We start from the raw sequence: 24350 nt of genomic DNA, 5'->3' as shown, positions 1-24350 counted from the left end.
ACCAAGGATGGGAGACTTGTGGCCCCCCGAGATGTTGCTGGGCTCCAGCTTCCGTCCGCATGGCCAACGGACAGGGATGATGCAAGCTGTAATCCAATAACATCTGGAGCAGATTCCCCACCCGTGTTGTAGAGAGGTACAGAGAGAGTGGCCCTTTCCTTTCGTCAAGCTCAGGGGATCTCTAGGTTCCGAATATTAAGAACCAGGCTGCCTGTTGCATGTACTGGAGAGATGCTGTTGAAAATGGGGAGAGAGCTGTTGAAAGCTATCCTTGTACCATTTGGGAACACTTACCCCACAACAGGCTGGTTTCACACATAACGCAGAACCAAACCGTGATGTAGTGTGACTGCTGGGCTCCCGGAGAGGAGAGCGCAGCTGCCGCCCTCCTCCTGGTTCTGCGCTTCCATGAGCTAAGCCATGGTTTGGTTTGGCGTGTCGCCCGGACCTTGGTTTGCCATTCGTCTCGTTCCAGATAAACTGTAACCAAGGCATGTTCTTGGGTTTACAGGACCAGGAGAGGAGTGCAGCGGCCACAGTCTCCTCTCTGGGAACCTGCTCGTTCATACGGAGTCAGAGTTTGGCTTAGTGTTACTTGAGGCCTGGCTTAATGTGACTTCCTCCCGTCATAAGTTTGGCCTGCCCTCCTAGCCGCTGCCGGTGATGCGGAGGAAATTGTCCCAACTGATGGAAGTACCAGAATGCCAGGAGGGAGAGAGCAATGTGAATATTGGGGAGTTGTTAGACCCATTAGGAGATGACTGGGGCAGCTGTGCATTTATATATATATAAAACGTATGTTAGCAGCTGATGAAGGTGGAAGCCGAAACGTTTTGGTAATACAATAAAAACCTCCGTTTTGTTAATCGTGTGTGTGTGTGTGTGTGCGCGCGTGCGTGCGTGCGCGTGTGTGTGTGTGTGTGTGTGAGTGAAATCTTCCGCCCTTCCTCCTAATGGCGCACATCCTGGTGTCTGAAATGCCACCAGAGGCTGCTAACCCATCAGAACAGCTGTATCTAGCCTTGCGTTTGGTTTTGGTCGTCCAGCCAGATGCCTCTGGGAAAACCTCAAACAGCGTATAAAGACAGCGGCCGCTTTGTCATTTGTCCCTTTAGTGTCCATTGTTCAGAGGCGCATTGCCTCTCTACATGGAGGTTCTACTAAGTTATCATGGTTCATAGCGGCTGCTGAGCTCTCTTCCCCAGGGATGTGTCTCTAGTGTCCAAGTGGGCTTGTGCAGTACAGTTCTCAACGCCTTGCCGGCCATCTGCCCAGTGAATTAACATTTCCCTGCCTTCCTGCAAATCCCCCTCCCCCTTGTGCCGGGCTTTTGGCTGCTTTCCTGATTTTCCTGTTTAGCTTGCTGTGTCATTAACATTTCTTTGAGTTGATTCTGTTTTCCTTTTTGGAGCTGAACAAACTTGTAACAAGTGTCTATATCTGTGTTTGCACCTGGATCTCCTTCTCCACCTATATTTCTGCCTTATCTCCCTTTGTGCACAAGAGCCCACTTCCTTCTCTGGTTCACGCCTCCCTCCTTTCCTCCCTCCCTGTCTCTCACACACACAGTGTCCCAAGTAACAAACAAGTGCTTTATACATTGCCAGCAAAATCCAACTCACTGCCTGCCTTTGTCGCTTCCCTTCAGTCTTACATTTCTGGTACCGACATTCATGCTTTCTGAAGGCCAAAGGGTTATTCCAGCACAGCCAGGACCCCACAGTGGCAGTTTTTTAAACTGCGTTATATACCTCCACTCAACCCCCGAGGCTGCTTATCAGGAATTCATAGCCAAGAAGACTGTTAATGGCAGACAAGGTCCCCTAAAAGAGGGCTTAAAATCTTCCCCCCAGGATGTCTTCTCCCATGGGGAGATTGGGTTGCATTGTAAGAGCCCATGGTGAGGCCTGACAGGTCTGGCCCTGTTCCTAAAAGGTATAACCTAGAATATGTCCTAGAACCCCTTACAACATATTGCTCTTCAGTTGACATGTTGGTGTGAAGGATTCCTTGAAGGTTGGAAGTCCTGAAAACTCTGCTTACACTAAGTAGGGTGCAGCAGTATTGTCCCTGACTGGTAAAAGCCCTGTTTCAATATCTTCTCTGGCTTCAGATCCTTTAAGACAGGAGTGGCTCATGTGCAGGTCTCCAGGTGTTGTTAGACGCTCACTTCCATCAGCCCCAGCCGGCATGGCCCGAGATCAAGGATGGCTGTAATCAGTAGTGGAGAGGCAAATTCAGAAGTGTGGGGTCCCTTCATGATAGTCACAGGCACACCCCCTCCCCCCTTTTTTTGCTGCTTGGTTGAGAATGAGATCCTTGCTCATGCATTCTCCCACAACAACATATGTCTCCAGGAGTTAATCAGCATGAAAGGGGAGTGTATTAGCTACTGAGAAGATTCTACTCCGCGGCTGACTCATTTCCTTTCATTCCTTTGGCAGGAAAGGACAAGGAAGCATGTAAGGAGACTCTTCTCAGTGACTAACACGCTCCCCTTTCATGCTGATTGGCTCGTAGGATGGTGGAGACATAGGAACCCTACTGAGACCCTGATCCCAAAAATGTTAGGGGTCTAAGACCCTCTGAGACCCTGGACAACTACACCCCTGGCTGTAATTGTAGTCCAGCAACATCTGTAAAGCCACAGGTTAGCCACCTCTTGTTTAGAACTTGCTTTCCACCCAAGCTTTTCTCTGTACGGTCGTGAGGGCTAGAAGCTTGCTTTTAAAAACAGTACTTGGCTGAGATTTCCCCAGCAACATGTTTCATGGTGGTGTTGAGATTTGGTGCTTGGCTAGACAATGAAATATACACATCCCTCCGTTTGAAAGCAATGGATCAGGAATTCATTGTCGCCCACTACATTAGGTTTAGTCTAGTTTAAGTACAGATTAGCTATGCAGTTGCAAACTGGCATATGCATCTATATTCAAACCTGTTTCAGACCGGCTTGAATTGCTGTAGTTTTGTACAGAGTGCCTTGAGAATTGCAGCTGTAAGATCATGCTGGGGATTCTGTTACATGCTGGCTACCCATCTTAAAGATTTACAATCTTAAAAGCAAGCTATGGTTCTTAAACTGGTTTGAAACCAGTTTCAAATTTGTAGTGTAGATGTGCCCCGGAATGAGAAAAAGGGTATACTAAATAGGGACCGTAGGAGGATATGTGACCAACGGCAACCCATACTGTCTTATGTTAACATTGCCAGCTGATAAGAAAAGAGCCTTCGGATGCCAAGGGACATGGGCTTCATCCCTGGAAGGCGGGCCTTGCAGTTAATTCGTGTCCATGCTCCCCCTGCTGGTCAACCTTTTTTTCCTACTCTTCAGACACTATCTTAGGTTTGCCTTTTCGTTTTGGTATGGAAGCCCACTGGAAGCTGAACTGAACAAAGTTTGTCTGACATTATTTCCCAGGAGGCCCTCTGTGTGCATGTCTGCTCCTGGATGAGGCTTGGGTTTTGTCATGAAGGCTAAGCCTTCATAGAGCTACCAGCAGCGCATTCATAGAACTCCTCTTCGTCCCCAGGGGTGGGAGAATGCTGGACTCCCGGTTTGGCCGTGTTTAACTTCAGCCACCTTACCCCTAAGGTGGTGGTTCTCTGTCGGGATAAGAGCCATCCGTTGCTCGGCGGCTGAGCGCATGCTTTCTACCTATTAGGCTCCAGCGGCCAGTTCTTCACAAAGGTCACTTGTATCCTGCTGTAGTGGCCAACTGCTTGCCACCAGCTGTGTTGGATGCCGTGGGATCCTCTGCAAAATGGTGCTGGGGATATTTGGAAGCAGATGAGCCATGTTTGGTTGTGATGGCTTCAGTGGGTGGGGAGAGGAAGGGGTGTATCTTCCGTTTAAGCAACAGGAGGCTGTTTGTGCTGCTAAACGGGCAGCCTCTTTCTGTCTGTCTGTTTGTTAAATTGATATCCTGCCCTTTCTCCCAGAAGGAGAGCAGACGACAACACTGCTCATCTAAGCCCCGTGGAGTAGCACAGATCATCACAAGGACTGAAGTGGTCCTTGTGTGACTATGGGCATCCAGCCAGCATGCCTCGTGCAATCTGAAAAGTTCCCTTAAAAACTGAGCACTGTCCATGAAGATGGCAGAAATGTAGCATAGAAGCATTTGGATGTTGTGGTGTCTGCTTTCAGGCCTCTGTGTTAGCCCCTTGATGAAGGAAACTATGTGATACTGGGTACTGAATTCAGTTACCTGAGGATCTTGACTTTCTTTTAAAACAAACAATAATCCAAGTTCTAGCCCTCATTGCTGTAGAAAGATGTTTGAAAGTGTGTGGGTGCTGCTTGCTGAAATCTCGAAAGCCAGAAAGGGTGGTGAATCAGATTCAGCGTCTGGAGGATAGGCTTCCAAGTGCCTCAATATGGCTCCTTAACCCCTTCAACCAGGAGAACCAAAATAAGCTTTGTAAATTTGCTCAACATTACCAAATTTATTTAGGTCGCAGAATGTAGCTTCCCTTGGCTCAGAATTTGGCTTAGTTGGAGCACAGAATTACATGTGGCCTTGACTTGTTTCTCATTTTTACTCTTGACCTTATCTCTCTCTTTCCATTTTAGATAAGTGAGTCCTCCATATCACACTGGGGTTTTTAAACATTTTCTGGTAGAGCACAATCACCTTCCTGTTCTTCCTGTCCCCCAAGAGCTGCCCTTCTCTACGTACATCCCCTTTATTTTGTCTGCTGCTGGCTATCCCTCTCTTCCTGCCAAATAATAAAAAATCAGCCCAATGAAAGCACCTTAAATCAAAATCAATAAGTGTGCTGCTCAGGGCGGCCCATAAACTCCCTGCCCCATAGAAACCACTCTAATACCTGGAGCGTGGCAGATGGCCACAAACGTAACATGCATGGGAGAATCCTGCTTTCCCTCCCCTTCCCCTTTAACCCCACCCTCTACCCTGGGGTAACTTGGCATCCTACCCAAAGTCTTTAAACCACTTCTCTCTTATAATGTTTCTCAGCAAACTTGGGGCCAGACTAGGCATTCAGCAGCAGATGTGGGTGTTAGGAATCCTGGTTGTCCCCCTAGAGCTACAAAGGAGGGGCAAATGTGTGCATTTCAAAGCAGGGGAGAAGTAGGAGGAGGGATTTGTGTTCTCTCCTCCCCCCCCCCCCAAAAAAAGCCGGTTCCCAGACCTGCATTTGGTAACGCAAGGAAAACAGCTGGACAGGAGCAAATTGTGGAGAAATCGCTGCAGGCAAAGCAAGAATTGGGGACCCCTTCCCACCCGTCGCTCGCTTGCTGCCAGTCGGTCTCTCTCCCTGCCATTTTGACGCTCTTCAGCAGTGGCTGGGTGTCCGCTGAATGTCTAGCTCTGACCTTTCCGGGGGTCTGAGTTCTCCAAGGGACTCCCTGTCTCTCCGGCAAGCTTGGGCCAGGTGGCAAACGGGTCACCCTCCTGCGCTGCCAAGCACCACAGAGCTACTCACCTACCCCCTTTCCTTAACGATCAGAATAACCGCTCACCGTGGGAATGTGATTTTGGGGGGTTTGCAATGATTACCTTTTATTTTGCTGACGATTTGTATTGTATGTTTAGTTTTGCTTTGCTTTCTTTTAGAAATCTTAGAATGGTTTGATTTGTGGGTTGGGGAGAAGGAAATATGATTTCTCTGTTCATTCATTTTCCAGCTTTCTTTTCTTCCAGGTCTTGTTGCTCTTCACCTTCTCCCGCTGTGTGACGTGTCCGCCTTTTATACTCCGCCTGTTTCGCTACCATCTCATCTCAAAAATTTCGAGCTGTAGACAACTCGGTGGTGCAAGCCCCTTTTCATAAGAAATCAACCTGCTTCCTTGGTGGTTTTTGTTGTTGTTGTTCTGTTTTCTTTTCTTGCTTTTTTTAAAAAAAATTATTTCTCTCCAGGCCTTTGCCATTTGGCCAAGACAAATGTTAATTCGTCAGTGGGTTTGCCGGACTTTTGCCCCTTTTGCAAAACTGAGGAGGAGGGAGGGGAAAAAATCGGATATATAATATATTTTTAAAAATAAGGCTGTTGTCAGTTTAAAAATTATTGCAGGGAGTTAAAATATGCATACTGTGGCTTATTAAAAAAGGGGCTGAGAAGAGTTTGGGGACTCTATTAAATCTTCGCCTTTCCTGGTAGAACCTGGCAGGCACCTGGGACCCTCTCTTCTTCAGGCCTCTTGGTGTGGGGATGCATGGGGTTGCTCTGTCTCCCTGCTTGTGGCATGCTGGGATCCTGATTGTGACGGCTAATCTGAGCAGGATTCTGGGATGGTAAAACTCCTGCCTTGGATGTTGGGATTTCACAGTTGTCTGGTCCCTTCCTGTCCAACAGTGCATCTCTTTGATTATACTTTAGTCTAATAAACATCCATCAAAACCGGCATAATGTCACTGTGACATCAAATGCCAGGGAAAACACTTATTTTTATTCTTGAGAGTCAAGCCAGGCAGCGGAGACTGGTGCCTCCATTGTCAGTGGGGCAGAGAATCCACTCCGGGTTTTGGCTCAAACTTTGAAGGAGCTGTCAGCTCCTTGAGAGTTTGGGCCAAAACCCCAGAGTGTATTCACTGACCCGCTGACACCGGAACCACCAGTCTCTGCTAGGCATTGCCTTTGTCTTTCTTTCAGGCCACATCTCTTAAGAGGAAGACAGTGGGGGAGAGCATTGCTTAGTGATAAAGCTTTGCATGTAGAAAGTTCCGAGTTCAATCCTTGGCATCTCCTTTTAAGGGGATTCAAGAGGCGCCATGGAGACGGGCCTCCGGCTGAAGCCCTCAGCAGAATAGACAATAGTGAGCAAGGCTGGCCAGTGCCCTGGCTTGGCCAAAGACAGCTTCAGATTCATATGCAAATTGCACCTCTGCCAGATTGTTCAAATGGTTTGATTTACAAATATTTGATTTTAATATTTGTATTCCAACAGCAGTGTTGGGCTCAAAGCGGCTTAAAGGAATAGCAATAGCATTAAAAAGCAGCAAGCATTTCTCTCAATACAGACATACCAGAGAATACAATATCATATGAATAAGGCCAAAACAAACAGAGGTTCAGCAAACAATGCAGTCAAATCAAGCTCATCATATCAGAAGTGGCAGCTGAGCACCTGCCCAGTGCCAGTTGACAACACTCTCTGGGAAAGGCTTCTTCAGCCAGTGCAAGAGCACAGTTGCAGGCAGTAAGATCTTGCACAGTTTAAGTCACAAAGGAGGTGGGGCTGGCCATCTTACTCAGCCTTGGATGGAACAAACACTCCTTTGGAAACAGCAGCACAATCAATGCCAGGCAGAGTCAAGATGGAGTGAATATGTGTGGCCTTGTGTCCTCGCAGCCTCATTTCTCCATCTTTTATTTGTCAGAGGGAGATGGGAGCAAAGGTTTGCATTGCCCACATTGGAGGCATCTTCAATTTTGAGTTTAAAATGGCTCTTTGCAGCTTTTTTCTCTGCTGAAATAAATCAATATTTACAGCTTCTCATGATAAATTCTCTTCACTGCTTGTGGAAGTACCTGGAGGCCCTTGTCTTTTCCAGCTTATTTTCCACAGTAACCAGCATAGTATTCTGCTTGGACCGATTTCACCTTCATTGTACAATGGATCAGAGGAATGGACAGAACCTGCAGGTCTTCTGCATTGGGCCCCAAGGCAGGATCTTCGATACAAGCCACGTGTAGCACAAATTAATTCCTCTCTTCCTCCTCCTCCTCCTCCTAAATTAACAAATATCATCCCAGCTCTGGCATGCCACAATGAGAGAGCAAGAGCAACAACACAAAAATATCTCCAGGCCATTCACAAAAAGTCCAAGTGCTTCTCCTTGTGTAATCCAAAGCTGTTTATAATTATCCCTGACATGACTGCAAAGCTGTTCTTTCAAGTTGAAACATAAAAGTTGATTTACTAAAACTGGTCAATAGCAGAGGTTAATAAGTTTCATTGAATACTTTGAGCTATTTTGCTTTTTAAATATTAATATAAAGTTGCCCCAATAGTAAGGTTGACTTCCTAAGTACTGCTGGAGAGAGGAGTGATGGTGCGTCTGTACTTTTGATTGGAGTTTGCCCTCACCTAGCACCAAAAATACACTTCAGAGTCTCCTGCCCCCTTCTTGCCTGCTGCCCAGGAAAGCCCTTAGTTGTGTAATCTTATACACTAGAGCAAAGAGTTCACACAAACTTCTACCACCTCAGTACTTTTTAACCCACCCACCCAGCGGCTACTGGTGCCTCCATGTCAATGAGGTGGTGAAATCTGTTCTGGGTTTTAGTCCGAACTTTGATGGATCTGTCCAAGGTGCTGCCCTGCTGACGTGGAGCCACCATCTGCCATTGCACCTTCCCTTTAGCTGCAAAACTACGTGTTTTTGCATTCCTGTCCTGAAGGGGCAGGTTGGGGGCAGTCCTGTATCGACCGCTCTTGAAGTGTGATGTGGAGGAAGTACTTTGCCGTTTGTCGCTGTCTAGGTGCAAAGGTGGGGTCATAAGTGCCATTAAGAGAGAGTCCCTTACACTTCAGAGGGAGTTGGAGGAGTTAGCTATGCCCTCCATTGCACAACAGAGAGAATGCTTAAGAGTCGCTCTGAAGGAGAAAGAGCGTGTCATATATGTCGGAATCCCTTTGTGGGAATCCTGTACGATTCTTTTTGTAGCTTCCTAGTAGCTGATAAGGCCCTCAAAGAGAGATGAGTAGAAATGTATGCCAAGACACGCATGCATGCGCAGAAGTGTGCCTACAGTTGGTAGACGTTACCCTGAGGAACAGCTTAACCTCCAGGTGTGTCACCCTAAGCAAGGCCAGGCGGATGGTTGGCTCGAAATTGTGAATAGTTGTTTCTGCAAGAACAGTGTGGCTCTGCTCCCATCGATACCAATTTTTTCCTCCTTCATGGCAGTCACAGGGTGTTGTCCTTTTAAGAAGGTGTGAGCTCTGTGCACTTCCCGGGGACTCTGGCCAGGGAGTGCTTTTGGCTTGAAAAAGAATATTGGGACACTTTCTAAATAAAACTGAAAGGTTGAAATGTAAAGTTCCTCATCTTTATCTCACTGTGGGTGGGAGTCCACATTACAAACATCAAGCTGCCCTATGCTGGATCCACAAACACCCTCCCAGCAATGCAGGGTTCAGTATTTTGTTGTTGCCCGGTGTCATCAGCCAAGGGGTTTCCTGCCTTTGGCACTCAGTGTTATGGAAAGACTCGATGTGATAAATTCAAGATATTTGGCTCTTGTTCAGGCCATATCTCAATCGTGGTTTTTTTTATGCATAGTTACATCTTGAACCCTATTCAGTTGGTTTCCTGTCAAATTCCTTATTCCCCTCCCCTGGCAATGAATTAATACGATAGAACTGAACAGTAGCAACGAAAGAGTTGTCGCTCCGATATCTTGAGAACGCTCTCGTGGAATTGGGTGAGAGGGATGCAATTGTTGTGACTTGTTAAGGATTGTACTGGCTCCTGTGTTTTAAAAAAACAGCCCTGGTTCCTTCTCTTGTGTGTCTTCTAGGCGCTCCCAGGTAATTGAGAAATTTGAGGCGTTAGATATTGAGAATGCTGAACACATGGAGATCAGTGCCTTCTCTGGGCCCGCCCTCTCCAGCGAGACTCGGCAGGGCAGAAGTGAGAAGAGGGTTTTCCCCAGGAAACGGGTAAGATGGTGAAATAAGGGTCCATGTGGAAATGTTGCTTCTGTCGGGGGAATTGCACAGCTTTCAGAATTCGGCTTCCTTCCCTAGAGAGCCACAGCTTGTCAGTGTAGGAGATACTGAACCTAGTTGGACCAGTGGGTCTAAGGCAGCTTCTGACATTTTGACTTATTTTGAACCCTGCTTAGTGGGCTTGGAGTGGAAGGATTTCTTTGGTGCTTGAAATCAGTATGCTTCTGAAGAGTCTCCCCCAACCCAGTGTATGAGTATTAGAGAGAGAGAGAGAATTTCTATCCCACCCTTTCTCCTACATGAACCAAAGGCAGCAGCCCTTTGCACTCATATTTGGAAACAAGTCCCGTTGAACAAAGCAGGACTTACTTTTCAACACACATTGAGCAGGGCTGCAGCCTGATCCCCTGTGGTGAGTACATATCATCTCCAGGTGACTGGGAATGGACACTTTACAAGTGACTTACTGTGAGAAGGAGGATTGAAGATTTAGTCACCACCCTTCAATCAGATCAGCTGGGCAGCTTAGGGTACAGCTGTTAAAAACACAAGAAAATAGAAATGTGTAGGCAGGGGTTAATGATTCATTTGGGCCGGCTTGTGCATTTAGCAAGTGTGCATAACTAGTTCGGTCACGTTCATCCTTTTGTTACAGTTTCTTCCCTCGTCTCTCTGTCATCTTCATGCATGTAGAGTCTAAATTTATATTGTCTACTCATTGGGGCAGGGACTTATCTTTTCATTGATTTGCTCTACGAAGCACAATGTAAATAAATAATAGCAATGGTGGGTGTCTTGCAAATGCCTCTGTTCCTTAGAGAGTTGCATGTCCATAAAAGAACGAAAGTGGTGTCTTTGTTTGTCCCAAGAGGACAAGGTTGGGGGAAGCAGAGGTTGTTGCTGTAAGTTGACCATGTTGGTGACCCACATGTTTGTTGCAGGACTTTGCTGCCGAAACGGCCACTGGCTCCATCCTGGATGCGTCGACTTCTCTTCTGTCCCCCCATCGTAGAGCCAAATCACTGGACAGAAGGTCTACAGAGTCCTCCATGACGGTGAGCCCAAAGACGTTGGCAGTTCTCCACTATGGAGGGAAACTGGTGTGTTGCCCCAAGAATGAGTGGGTGATCTCTGTCTTGCAGGCGTCTGCTGTAGGAGGACGCTACACTCAGGGAAACAGCAGGTGCTTGATAAGGCAAAATTTGAGACCCAGTATTATATCAGTACACTAATTACTTGGTTGGGAATTTGAGCTAAAAGGTATATTGTGCATTAAGACCGGATAAGGATCTCGTAATTTTTCAAAGCGCGTAAAATGAATTGCTCTGCAGGTATTTCTCTTCACCTCTGTGGGCACCTCCTTTCCACTTGCGTAATGCACAGGGACCTGAATTGTACCAGTTGAGCTCTTTGGGAATGGTGGGATTATTGACAGGCGCCAGGCGTGCGTGTGTTGGGTGGAATAAGGGAGGGCTCTCCCCAGGGAAACACGACTGGCCCCATCATTGTCCATTTTCAGGCACAAGGCTTTTTGCTTTAGGGGTTAAGTTAGCACTTACTGGGCTGCCCACCTTTTACTGTGTGGTTGGGTCAGACTTGTCCTCCTTTCTTAGATGAGCATTCTAGGAATTTTATTTTGTACATTGTTTTTTAATTTGGCTTTTAATAGACTCATCCGTTTGTATTTATCTTGTTGTTAAGTTGCTTTGAGACCTTTTTTAAGCGACTAAGACATGCAATTAATAATAAGCAACGGCTACCCTCCGTGACAGCTGTGCTGTACGCCCCCTTGGGAGCTAGCATGCCTCTACATACCAGTGGTTGGGAATCGCAAATGGAGAAAGCGCCATTGCACTCATGTCGTGCTTGCGGGCTTCCCATCAGCATCTGGCTGGCCGCTGTGAGAACAAAATGCTGGAGTGGACAAGCCTTTGGCCTGATCCAGCAGGACTCTTCTTACGCTTTTATTAATAATGATAAAAAAAAAAATGAAGATGATGATGGTAATAGTTGTCAGCGGTACAGCAGGTGCTTTGTAGACCAGTCCCAGTTTCACTCCTTGCTATCTCCACATAAAGGGCTCTCCGTTGCTCCTTCTGTGTCTACATCCTTGCCGGTCAGAGCAGAGAGTGCCTCAGTTTCCCTGTCCTGCTGCCCAAGATCCCTGATTAAACAGGAGATGCAGGAGATTGAATCTGGAGCCCACTGCATACGCAGTGCGCCTGCTCTGCCCCTGAGTTATGACCCCTCCTTTACCGGTTCTGCTGGATGCCCATTTGTTCATCCCATTCTTAGCAGGTGCCCAAACCTATTTGGAAACGGGCTTGTCTGCTTCTCGTTGGACAAACCAGTTCAGTGACGGAAGTGCCATTTGAATTACACCTGCTGAAGGTGATGCAACCTTGTTGCATGTTTTTTCCTTTTTGCAACTAAGTGCCACTCCATTCCCCTCCTCCCAAGCTAGCTGACTCTGCTTCAGGCTCTTTTGCCCAAGCTGCTGATTGATGCTGTTTTCCTGGACCTTCCCCCGCCCCCTTTTTTCCAAGTTCACTGCTCAAAAACAGACAGATAACATCTTAGCCGTGTGAGTTTTGGTGGTAAACTTTTAAGCAGCAGCATATTGTGTGTGTCTGTTTGCAACAGTCAAATAATTAGAATTCACAAACAGGCACATACAACAAGCTGCCGGGTTAACCTTACCAGAGTGGAACGTTTATCAACAGGCAAGTCTTTCCATGCCTGTTGAATGAGATGAGATACATGACTTTCTCAACAGTGTGCCATTTTGCATGACCTTTCACAAGGAAATGTAACATTGCGTGTGGATAGTTTTGTCTCCCACACTCCTCCCCTTGTCACCTTTTTTGAGAATAATCTCCCCCCATTTCACAGGGTGGTTTTCAGAAGTCTTTGAAGGAGGTAGTTTTCACAAACGATGCAGGACGTATGGCCAGGAGAGGGCTGTTTTCTGCCGAAATGACTGTAATGAAGGGCTTTAGTGCAGTGGTACAGCGCCTGCTTTATATATTTATTTATTAAATTCGTATCCTGCCCTTCCTCCTAGGCTGCGTTGCATACAAAAGGTTCCAGGTTCAGTCCACAGCATCTCCAGGGAGGGTTGCAAAGACTCCTGTCCGAACCACTGAAGAGCTTTTGCTAGTCATTGTAGACAGTATTGAGCTAGATGGACCAATGATTTGACTCAGTGTATCAGACAGCTTCCTGTGACATTCTGGGAATATGTTTGGTTCAAAGGACCCGGCAGATGCAAGTTAGAATGTGTCCTTGATATTCTCGACAGCGGTTGACCATTTTTACCATAGAGTAATAGGGCCACTCCTTCCTCAGAGAGTTGTTACTCTAACACAAGGGATGTAGGCTCTATGTGTGTCGCGTTTTGTCGTTCTGCCTGCTGTTGAGAACAATCGCTTCTCTGTTGTGGGGAGATTATGCATGGGGCACGGAAGAGAGCATCTGGGTTAGTTATTACAGCACCTGAACCTGGACGTGATGCTTCACACACAGACGTGCGTGTTATTTCGTTTCTCATCACTTGAACACCTGGCACACAGCTGGATGTGCAAATGTGCTCCGCTGAAAAACAACGCGATTCACCCCTGCAAACTGCCTCTTGATGCTGCACTTACCGGTGATGCAGATTTATCTGCTCCAGTCCAAATGGCCATCTGACACCGGCAAGGTTCTGCAAGGGGTATCTAGACCCACTGAAGATGTGCGCTGCCTTTTCTTACTCCTTGTAATACTTGTCTCCTGCTGGATATGCTTCAGAGGTGCAAGGAAGGCTTTCTTGCTGCTTAGAACCCTGTTCGTGTTGCATGGCAGATCTTCCGTAGCGACGAGCCAGCAAGATGGTCTTTCAGCCTAAACTCAACAAAAAGGGCACACAAGTCAAGCTGCAGGGGGCGGCAGAGCTTGTGTACTTGCTAGCTCCCTGACTCCTTCCAAATCCAAAGGCTACTTTCTTACACTTTGCATCCGGTGGATTTATCCCATAGGATCCTGACTGAGACACTATCAGCTTCTCCCTGATTGCATAGCATCCTGGGAATAGCATTCAGGGATCATTACGCTCTGTGTGTGTGTGTGTGTGATATGTCTTTAAGGGAGTCTGTGGCTCAGAGGAGGAAGCAGCTCCGCTCTCATCCTCACCACGCCTCCTGCTGCCACATGGAATGGATTGAGGTGCTGCTTTCCCTTCAGTCTGCCCCTGCAGTTTGCTCCTCTAGCTAGACCCTGCAGTGAGCTTTCAGAACCTGAAGTGTCCTGGGATGGAAGACTGCAGAGCACAAGGTTGGGGTCTCTTAAAGAAAGGATGATAGAAGGGAGATTGTTGAGCTGTGAAAGGTGCGGGAAAGAGCGAGCCCAATGATCAAATGGCTGGAGCATCTTGTCTATCAGGATAGGCTAAAATTGAGGGGGAGGGATTACGTATGGAAAAGATGGCGGTTAAATGGAGGGCATGATTGACATTTATAAAATTACGCCTGGCTACAGAGACCCCCAACCTCTCTTTTCCCTTGGGTCACTTTATGAAAGTTTCACTTTATGATTAGGGTGTAAATTAGGAGGGTTGTTTTTTGGTCTATATTTTTATTTTATGAGCATTTCAGAGCATGGCAGAATATAGCACATCAAACAAGGATACAAGAAGACACAAAATGGTATGAAAACATAGCTGTTAAACGATCCAAATGGCCGTAAAAGAGTTAAATAATGGGAGGGGTGGAGGAGGGAGGAGTAGAAGATTGAGCTATCATAAGTGAGCCCCTTTTCTGCTGCATTCGTAAAAGAAAGGGAAGGGAACCGAGCAGATTCGGAGCTCTCTGACAATTGGGGGCTAAATAGGCAGAACTGCATTAAAAGTTCACTGGTCATTTTACCTTGTGGAATAGATTATTTGTCCTGGGTTGAGGGTGGGGGCGGGGCGCAGAAAGATGCTCAAAGTTTAGAAGGGGGCCTGAGTTCGAGTACTTCTTTATGTGTAGCTGAAGTCTCCTTCCATGTAGTTCAAACCCATGTGCTGCTGTCACTAGCGCATGAGGTGCACAGTGGCCCTGAATTTGGGGTGGCTGCAGAGTTCTTGCCCACGTGTAGCCAGTGGGCAATGCATCGATATAGGGGAAGGCCTTGACTTGTTAACATTCTTTTCCCCTTCTGATATAACAGGGAGTCTCAAAATAAAAGATTAGAAATTTATTTGAAGTCCCTGTAGCCCTAGAACCTGCAGTCTTTAGTCTCCCTCCAAAGCCACCCTACCCACAAATAGTGCCGGCGCACTATTCCAAAATCCCAGTCCGGGGGGTGGGTGGGGGTCTTTTTGGTTTTTTGCAATACTGTTTCTTGCTGGCGATAGTTTTAAAAGCAACATGCATAGTTTTAAACAATGGAACTAGGTAGCTGTCCTGGGGCTTTCTTGCTTGGTGTTGACTGGCTCTTCCCTCCCTTTTCGGCCTTGTGTACTACAAATGCCTTCCTTGGATGAAGATGAAAAGATCTCATTTATGCAAAGGCTTCTGTTACGTTGGAGGATGGCTCGTGTGCTTTCCTCTCTTTGCAGTTCGACATAATCCCAGCCCTGTTTGAGTTTCGAAGAGAGCTCTTAATTCCTTTCCTTTCTTTGCAGCCTGACCTGCTGAACTTCAAGAAGGGATGGCTGACCAAGCAGTATGAGGACGGGCAGGTAAATCTCAGGGAGGGGGGATTTTTTCTTTAAGGACCTCTCCCCCTCCTCTTGCTTTTGTTACTTTGCGGTTACGGTTCATCTGCCTGTGTGCAGGCTTCCATTTTGGTTGATGGAGCAGCTATGGTGCTGACAGAAGATACCACCCAGTGTAAAAGGCAGATGTGGCTCTCTTTGTACTCCCCCTGCACTCGAGGTTGCTTTCTTCTACACAGTCCAAAACAGCTGTGAGGATACACCTAGTCTACCTGCCTGTGGGGACGATGGCATGTGCACCTTGAATCACCACTTGATGCAGCTGCCCAGGGCAGCGCAACGTCTTGAGGTTGGCTCTGTGTGCAAGTGCCGGTCCCTACGTATCTGGGCCTTGGCTTATAAACAAAAGCTGGAAGGCCACTTCCCTTGCACAGCCACTTTCCGTTACAAGCTTCTCAGGCTACAGCAACAGCAGTTGTGAATACTGAAAAGGGCATCTTGAAATATAGTAAGGGGAAGAGATTGGATTAAATGAAAATGCCTTGGAGGGTGTCCTTCATGGAAGGGTCAGCTGCTGTCCATTCCCCACCCCCTCTTCCACGGCAATGGGGTTGAATGTTCTCTTCCCAGACCTGGCAGGGTTGCCAAAGTTATTGACTTGAGTGTGTGGCCTTCCTCTGGTTCAACACCCCGTCCATGCTCTCTACATCTGCCAGGCTTTCCATTCCATTCCAAACTGTTTGTTTGTTTATAAAATGCATATCCTGCTTAACTTTTTTTTCAAATCAAAAATCCCTAAGCGGTTTACAGTAATCATAAAATCAAATTACAATAAAATACAAATCAAAACACAAACAATACTTCTAAAGTCCATCATTTAAAATAGTAAGTCAGCAACTGAACAGAGTAACATAGGCCTGAATAAACAACCAGGTTTTTTGGGAGGCATTTTAAGCATCCAAGAGATGGAGCTTCCCAAATCTCTTTTGGGAGAGTATTCCAGAGGGATGGCGGTACAACTGAAAGGGCCCGTCTCTGAGAGGTTTCCAGGTGGCAATCTGCTGGTTGCTGTGCAACCAGTAGGGGCCTCTCTTGATTCGAAAGGACAATTTGGCCTCTGATAGTGGAGGAAAACTGTTGTTTTAGGAGGAATGTGATCATGTGTGGCTGGTGTAGACTTTGCGAGCTTGGGGCTTAAGATCTAGTTACACAGTGTATAAAGTTAATATTCATCCAATATTTACATAATATATAAAGTGAATTAATATTCCAAAATAGCAGAAAGGTCTCCAAATTTGATACAGAAGTGTATATTAAGTTATTTTAAGGTAACGTAATGAGTCATTTTGCCCAGACTAGGGCTTTCACTGGACTTTATATGCAAGGGTTTTAGACCACCCATCCTGCCTGAGCCAGTGGCTTACTTGACTAGCTCTAGGGAGGAAGAGAGAGAGAGAGGCAGGGAAAATTGAGAGCTAGTGTGGTGTTGTGGTTAGAGTGTCAGACTAGAACCTGGGAGACCAGGGTTCAAATCCCCAGTCAGCCATGAAGCTCACCGGGTGACCTTTGGCCAGTCAATGTTTCTCAGTCTAACCCACCTCACAGGGTTGTTGTGGTCCTTAAATGCAAAGATGTATCACTGAACACTGAAGTTGGGATCATTCAGACTATGGTATTCCAGATCTCTGTGTATGGATGTGAAAGTTTGTTGTTGTTATGTGCCTTCAAGTCTACGATTTATGGCGACCCTATGAATCAGCGACCTCCAACAGCATCTGTCGTGAACCACCCTGTTCAGATCTTGTAAATTCATGTCTGTGGCTTCCTTTATGGAATCAATCCATCTCTTGTTTGGCCTTCCTCTTTTTCTACTCGCTTCAAAAAAGCAGATAAGAGAAAAATCAACTCATTTGAAATGTGGTGGTGGAGGAGAGCTTTGCGCATACTATGGACTGCGAAAAAGACAAATAATTGGGTGTTAGAACAAATTAAACCAGAACTAGATGCTAAAATGATGAAACTGAGGTTATTGTAGTTTGGACACATCATGAGAAGACATGATTCTCTAGAAAAGAGAGTAATGCTGGGAAAAACAGAAGGGAGTAGAAAAAGAGGAAAGCCAAACAAGAGATGGACTGATTCCATAAAGGAAGCCACAGACCTGAACTTACAAGATCTGAACAGGGTGGTTCATGACAGATGCTCTTGGAGGTCACTGATTCATAGGGTCGCCATAAGTCATAATTGACTTGAAGGCACATAACAACAACAAAAATAAAATTATTATTCGGGTGCTGGGGTTTGTAACAGGGAGCCCAGATGCAAGGAGCCAAAATCAAAAGCGACTGGTTTTGAGCTGTGCAGTGGCAGAAAAGAGAGTGAGATCAGGGAAACGGGCAAAAGGGCTTGAAGCACCAATAAATTACCTGCACCGAAGTGGGGAGAAGAAGAAGGGGCTCTTTCCTGAGTCTTCCTGGTGACCCAGGATCAGGGCTGGACCTCAAAGGTTCTTGAAGCAGTTTGGTATAAATTCTTGGGAGCCAAACACGTAGGTGTTTTTTCTAAAACTTTTGCATAAGGCACTCCTGGTTGAGATCAGTCTGAACTTTGGCTTCCTATTTGGGTTTTCGCACCAAGCTCACCTCTCCATTTGGCTAAGAGGCATGTGCCCAGCCAGATGCCCTCTGAATTGGCCTAGTGTTCAGCTGTACCAATCCCTTAATGCTATGATCAGAATCATGAGAATGAATCTTGTGTTCCCAGACTAGCATGTGGGACTTCCTAAAGGCAGAGGGCAACGTCACTTTCAAAACATCTGCTGCCCCCCCATTACACACATGCATGCACATTCTCCTGCACAGTCTCCCCAAACATAGGGAGCCAGCAGTGTGTAAAATGGCTTGTCTTGCTTGCTCCATAGTGGAAGAAACACTGGTTTGTGTTGACGGATCAAAGCCTGAGATACTACCGGGATTCTGTGGCAGAGGAGGTAAGTTGCTGTCACTACAGATGATCGAAACTCTTGCTTCATGTCTCATATTTGACTGCGCTTGTTCTGTGTTTGTTGGACTGGTTCCCTGGTTCTCTTGACTTTGTTTCCCTCCCCTGCTGAATTGTAGATTGTAAGCTCCCCTGGGCAGGAACCTACCTACCTACCTACCTATGTCTGTCTGTCTGTCTGTCTATCTAATCGTTAGTTCGTTCGTTAGTTCATTCGTTCGCTAGCTAGCTAGCTGATTTTCTTCACAAACGTGAACCCAAAGTGACTTGTATGCCGCTTAGAGCCAAACCTGTATGGTTTTCATGAGATGTGGGCACACAAAGCATATCCGAGCCTCTTCCATGCTGTCTGTGCCACATGCAAATACTGCTACTGTAAGAATGTAGAAATCAAATGAACATGGTGGCTACTCCGGGGTGTGTGTGTGTTATTTTATGTTTAGCATTGAAGACAAACTGATTTATTTATTTTACATCTATATTTGTATACCACTCTTTTGTTAAAAACATCAAAGCGGTTTACAAGAAGTTAAGAAAAGCAACAACCATACAATAAAAACATGAAAAATACAATAAAAACAAAGGTCAATTGTTGCAAAAACAGCATCTTAGTTGCCTGCATAAGCCTGGGGGAACAGAAAGGTTTTCAGCAGATGTTTAAAAGTTAGAACAGAAGGCACCTGCTGAATCTCTGTTGGCAGAGCGTTCCAGAGAACTGGGCCGACGACACTGAACATCCTGTTGATGTTAAATGAGCCTTGCCAACTTGGGGGACATCCTGTTGATGTTAAATGAGCCTTGCCAACTTGGGGGACATCCAAAGCCTCTCCTGCAGGTGATCTCAGTGATCGAGCTGGGGTATAAGGGTTCAGGCTGTCCCTAAGATACCCTGGACCTAAGTTGTTCAGGGCAGGGACCTTGAACCTGGCTCAGTAGTGGATGGGCAACCACTACAGATGTTTTAAGAGTGGTGCCACATGTGCATCACATGTAAAAATGCCGTTAATATGAACTCGGGCTAAAGCCCTAGGTTCCTCAGTGGAACTAACACACATTATGAATACCAGCCAACTGGCTCATTTCTCCTTTGTTTTGTAAAAGTCCTGGAAGATCAAGAAGAGAAGAAATAATGTAGTGAGGGACTGGGGAGGTGTCCTTTGGGGCCTTTACTGTTTATTTATCCAAACGGTTGCTTTCAAACGCATTCAGGCCTCCCTGAGTGTCTGTATCTAGAGAGCCACCAAGCATCACACAGTCCTCAGGCTCAACCCCTAGACGTTCACAACAGTGAAGAAAAACAGAGGATGCTGGTTTCTTCTTCTTTTTGCTCTCCTCCCACAACAATCTTTGTGTATTTTGTAAACACCATGTACTGACTAAATAAATAAATGTGGCTTCCTAGAAAGGAGGGGGGGAAAACTTTACCTGACCAATTGTAACATTTCTTCTTTGTGGTGTTTTGCCAGGCAGCTGATTTGGATGGGGAAATTGACTTGTCGACATGTTTTGATGTCACGGAATACCCTGTCCAGCGGAACTATGGCTTCCAGATCCACGTAAGAGAAATTTGGGGCAGGAGGGTGGGTCATACAATGAGTTAGGAGGCGATTGCAGTTGGGAAAAAGTAGTAATCATTTCAGTAGCTTTCAACCAGTTATGGATGGAATCATACTCCCCCTTTATAGGATCAGGTCCACAGCTTGGGAGGTCTCCTAGGTTGAGCTTTACTTAAGACAGCTCTAGTGGTTTCCATAGCACAAAGGGCCTGCTATCAGCTTCTGTCAGTTGTCACTCCAGCTGCCCCCTCTCCTGGAAACAAAGCATCCCAACCACAGTCACCCATGCTTTGGCTGACAGCCCAGTTTGACTTGTACATAGGTCTCCCCTGGGAAAGTGTTTGAAAATGTCGAAGTGATTCACAAGACGGTGGCCAGAATGTTGACTGAGGCTTGCTGGAGAGTGATCACATTTCTCCAATTCTGAAAGAGCTTCATGGGCTCGCAGTTTGCTTCAGAACACAATATCTGTTTGTGGAGAGCTCCTCCTTGGGAAAGGGGGGGTGCAGATGAGAACATAAGAAGAGCCTGCTGGATCGGGCCAAAGGGGGCCCATCTAGTCCAGCATCCTGTTCTCCCAGTGGCCACATGCCCATGGGAAGCCCACCAGCAGGACCCGAGCAGAAGAGCACTCGCCCCTCCTGTATCCTTTTCAGTAATCCCTCCAGAAAACTCCACTCAGGAACATCCACCAGGTACCCTGCGGTATTGGCAGTACTAGAAGCAGGGGTGTAGTTGTCCAGGGTCTCAGACACCTTACTTTTTGGGAAGCAAGGTTCCAGCAAGGTCTATTTCTCCAGCATTCTGTGAGCCAATCAGCATGAAAGGGGGGAGTGCGTTAGCCACCAAGAAGAGTCTTCTAACATGCTTCCTTGACCTTCCCTACTGATTGGAGCCATTCAGAATTAAAAGAGGTAAGTCAGCCACTGAGAAGACCCTTCTCAGTAGCTAACACACTCCCCTTTCATGCTGATTGGCTCCTAGGGATGTCTGTTGTGGGAGAAGGCATTAACAAGGATCTCATTCTCAACAGCAAAAAAGGAGGGAAGGGGTGTGGCTGTGACTAACATGAAGGGACCCTGCACTTTTGAATTTGTGACCACACTGCTGGCTAGAAGAGGACATGTGTTTTTAAATTGTTTTTTTTTTTAAAGTGTTTTTAAGTTTATATATTTCTATATTTGTTTTTAATGTTTTTAATTGTTGTAAACCACCCAGAGAGCTTCAGCTATGGGGCGGTATACAAATGTAGTAGTAGTAGTAGTAGTAGTAGTAGTAGTAGTAGTAGTAGTAGTAGTAGTAGTAGTAGTAGTAGTAGTAGTAGTAGTAGTAATAATAATAATAATAATAAAGGAGACTTTCTGCAGAGGGACCAGTCCTGGGCAGCTGCTCAGCTTAAGTGTTTCCCTGTTATGTTTTTCTCCCCTGTTGCGTAGACTAAAGAAGGAGAGTTCACCCTCTCTGCCATGACTTCGGGCATTCGTCGGAACTGGATCCAGACGATTATGAAGCACGTTCGCCCCACCACAGCTCCAGATGTGACCAGGTTAGAAAGCAAAGAATGTCAGGGCTGCTGGCCCCTGCCCCACTCATCTCCACGGTGTCTTCCTGGCCATGTTAGTTTCCTCTCTCTCTCTCCTCTGCCCCTTTCCTGAGCCTGTCTTTTGATTTTCATGCGGTTTGGCAGCTGCTGTTTGAGGTCTTGCCGCCAAAGTTCTCAGATGGTGGGTCCTTCCACTTCAGCGTCACGGGGGTATGTGGCTGGAAGTGTGGGCTCTGCAAGGTGGGTTTAGATCCTTGCCCAGTGATGAAGCCCCCTAGTCAGCCTCAGGCCAGCCACTCTCCCTCTCAGGTTTCAAAGTGGCTCACTGTCCTCTTTCAAGGGAGGGCAGGGGACCAGGCAAATTCATAAGCCTCCGAGGGCATTTTTATAGATGAGGAGCAGTCACTCCCCCCCCCAATTTCTGAAGACTTCTGAGGAAATATACCTTAAGGAGTCATAGTGTCATTCAGAAGCTAAAGTTCATTCCAGTAAAATGGAAATCATAAAGAGCCGGAATTTGCTTGCTTGGTTTTTTCGTTTTTTTAACCTGGGCAACTTAAAGGGTACTTCTCTAGAGTCCTTTTCTCTCCTTCAGAGATCATAATGCACTCCATTGAGGGTGTTTTTCTCCTTCCGAGAAATGTCACTTTGGAATTGGCCCACAGAATTAACAGTTGGACAGTGTTAGCTTCAGGTGTGTAGGAAAACTTTGAAAAAGACTTAGTTTTGCCTGGTTTTTTTTAGTTGTGTTCTGTTGATGGTTTTTGTTGTAGTTATGTACTGTATTTTTGGGGGGGTAGGGTGTTTATGGTTTATTTTGACTGGCTTTTAATGATTTATTGTTGTAGTTGTACTGTATTGTATATTAATTGTCCACTGCCTTGTGAGGGGTTCCCTGCCCCTTAAAAGCAGCATAAAAATATTTAAAATAAATAGCTTGTGTGTAATGCTTCCTCGTGGCCTTTCCTGAAGATCAAGGCAGCTACCAGAATGGTAAACACGTTGTTATTTCTGTAGCGTTCTTCAGCGTACAAAGTGATTACCAGAGGAAACAGCACATATATTAATCAAACCATCCCGCTCTTAGTTACAAGTGAGGCATCATTTGTGTGCTTTCGGGAAGGGTTCAGTCTCTTTCTTCTACCACTTTCATTCTCGGCCCTGTTTTGCTCCTTCCCTGCTTAAGGACACTCCCACTTTCCTCTTTTGAGATCATGAGAAGACATGATTCACTAGAAAAGACCATAATGCTGGGAAAAACCGAAGGGAGTAGAAAAAGAGGAAGGCCAAACAAGTGATGGATTGATTCCTTAAAGGAAGCCACAGACCTGAACTTGCAAGATCTGAACTAGGTGGTTCATGACAGATGCTCTTGGAGGTCGCTGATTCATAGGGTCGCCATAAGTCGCAGTCGACTTGAAGGCACATAACAACAACAGTGAGGAAAACAGCCCATGACTTCAACCCGGCACGATCCATTTCCCCTTCTCTGTACGTCGCCCTGTTTCTCTCTGGGTGCTTCTGAATCCTCTTTCTCTCCTTCTCTCCTCACTCCTTCATATGTTTGATTTCCATGCGTTCCCAGGAAAAGCTTCTCTTTGAAACTATCCGTGCTGAAGCCCAGGTTGGAAAACTGTGTTCTCTCCTGTATTACCGTTTTGTGGTTTGTATACCTCGTGATTCACTGCATGCTGCCCTGTCTTTTCTGCACTGTGGATGGGCAAAAAATGTCCTGCGTTTCTGCTTTGAAAACAAACGGTGGGATGGAGGAAGGTGGGGCCCGAAAAAAGAACCAACTCCTGGTTTTGCTGCTGAATTCCTCCCTCTGGCTCAGGGATGCTTTCCAGCTTACTTCTTGACAACACAGGGAGACCTTCCTGCAATGGGCTCCTGTGTTCAGAAATGCAACGTGGGAAAAGTCATGCAAGTAGCTACCTTTGTGAAGGGCATAGAAATGATCCTACGTGTATGGCTTTGCCTTGGAAATGTTCACCTTTTCCCATGTGACAGTTTTCACACGTTCCTGGAAATGTCTTACGGGGCATTTCGGAGTGTCAGAAATGTGGACCGTGGAAAATCAGGTCTGTACCTTGGAAAGGGGGCGACAGCTGAAGATACAGCAAGTCTCTATGGCAGAGTGGGTTGGTGTTGAAACTTGCAGTAAAAGATTGTGGAATCTTTTGCAGGTCCTGATTGTCTTCAGAATGGTAGGGAAGCACCTCTGCGCACCTCTGAATTGCATTCCCCCAGCTTGGCTAATAGAGAGGACAATGAAGCTTTTGGGCTCACAGCTCTTTTGCTAAGCAGCAGATGTCTGGATCCCATCACTGTGCACAGATCCTGGTTTAAGGCATGCATGCTCTGAAATAATATGCGGGCAGGGCTTATATGAACGTTGAAGGTGACGGATGAGGACTTCAGCGCAAGATTGATAGGCCAGTGGGGCCTGAAGCCAAAATTGGGCATCTGATGGCAGCATCTGCCAATTTGTTGAAATCCTCAGGTCCCTGACATTTTTGTCTTGTGCTAACATGGATTTCTTGCGGACCAATAGTTCCACAGGCACTTTTAGAAATAGACTCTGATGACTAGCTCAAAACAGCCAGGCAGATACACATTTTGGAACATGCTTGGGGCACATCTTTACCCATGCAGTCTCACACAGACTGCTGCCTAAATAATTTGCTGCATCCTCTGTAATACTGGAGGCAACTTTTGTGCCATGCATTTGAGTCTGTGGTCCTCAAACCTTTGGGCTTGTAGGGAACACCAGATGGGGGAGGGGATCCAGAGGCAGGTGGGCCTTCCTCTTCCAGCAGTTCAAGTGGGTTGGGCAATTCCTGCTTGATCCATGCTGGGTTTGTGGGGTGATTGTGTTTGGGAAGAAGGAAGTGCCAGATTAGCTGATATTTTGTTCTAATGATAGTTCAC

General features: G+C 46.4%; 1 protein-coding gene across 7 annotated transcripts in view; it reads left to right on the top strand.

Annotated features, from left to right (window-relative positions):
• Window positions 1-24350, top strand: part of MPRIP (myosin phosphatase Rho interacting protein) — a 173886-nt gene that overhangs the window by 116744 nt on the left and 32792 nt on the right. For all 7 annotated transcript variants that reach the window (XM_061599702.1, XM_061599706.1, XM_061599708.1 and 4 more), the window contains 6 exons: window positions 9493-9634; window positions 10585-10698; window positions 15288-15344; window positions 18241-18309; window positions 19787-19876; window positions 21313-21422. In XM_061599702.1, the coding sequence (XP_061455686.1) occupies window positions 9493-9634; window positions 10585-10698; window positions 15288-15344; window positions 18241-18309; window positions 19787-19876; window positions 21313-21422 (582 nt within the window). The remainder of the gene's footprint in view (window positions 1-9492; window positions 9635-10584; window positions 10699-15287; window positions 15345-18240; window positions 18310-19786; window positions 19877-21312; window positions 21423-24350) is intronic.

The sequence above is a fragment of the Rhineura floridana genome, chromosome 17 (genome assembly GCF_030035675.1).
Source record: "Rhineura floridana isolate rRhiFlo1 chromosome 17, rRhiFlo1.hap2, whole genome shotgun sequence".
Taxonomy (NCBI): Eukaryota; Metazoa; Chordata; class Lepidosauria; order Squamata; family Rhineuridae; genus Rhineura; species Rhineura floridana.
Note: the sequence above shows the minus strand (reverse complement) of the source record. Positions and strands in the feature narration are given on the sequence as shown.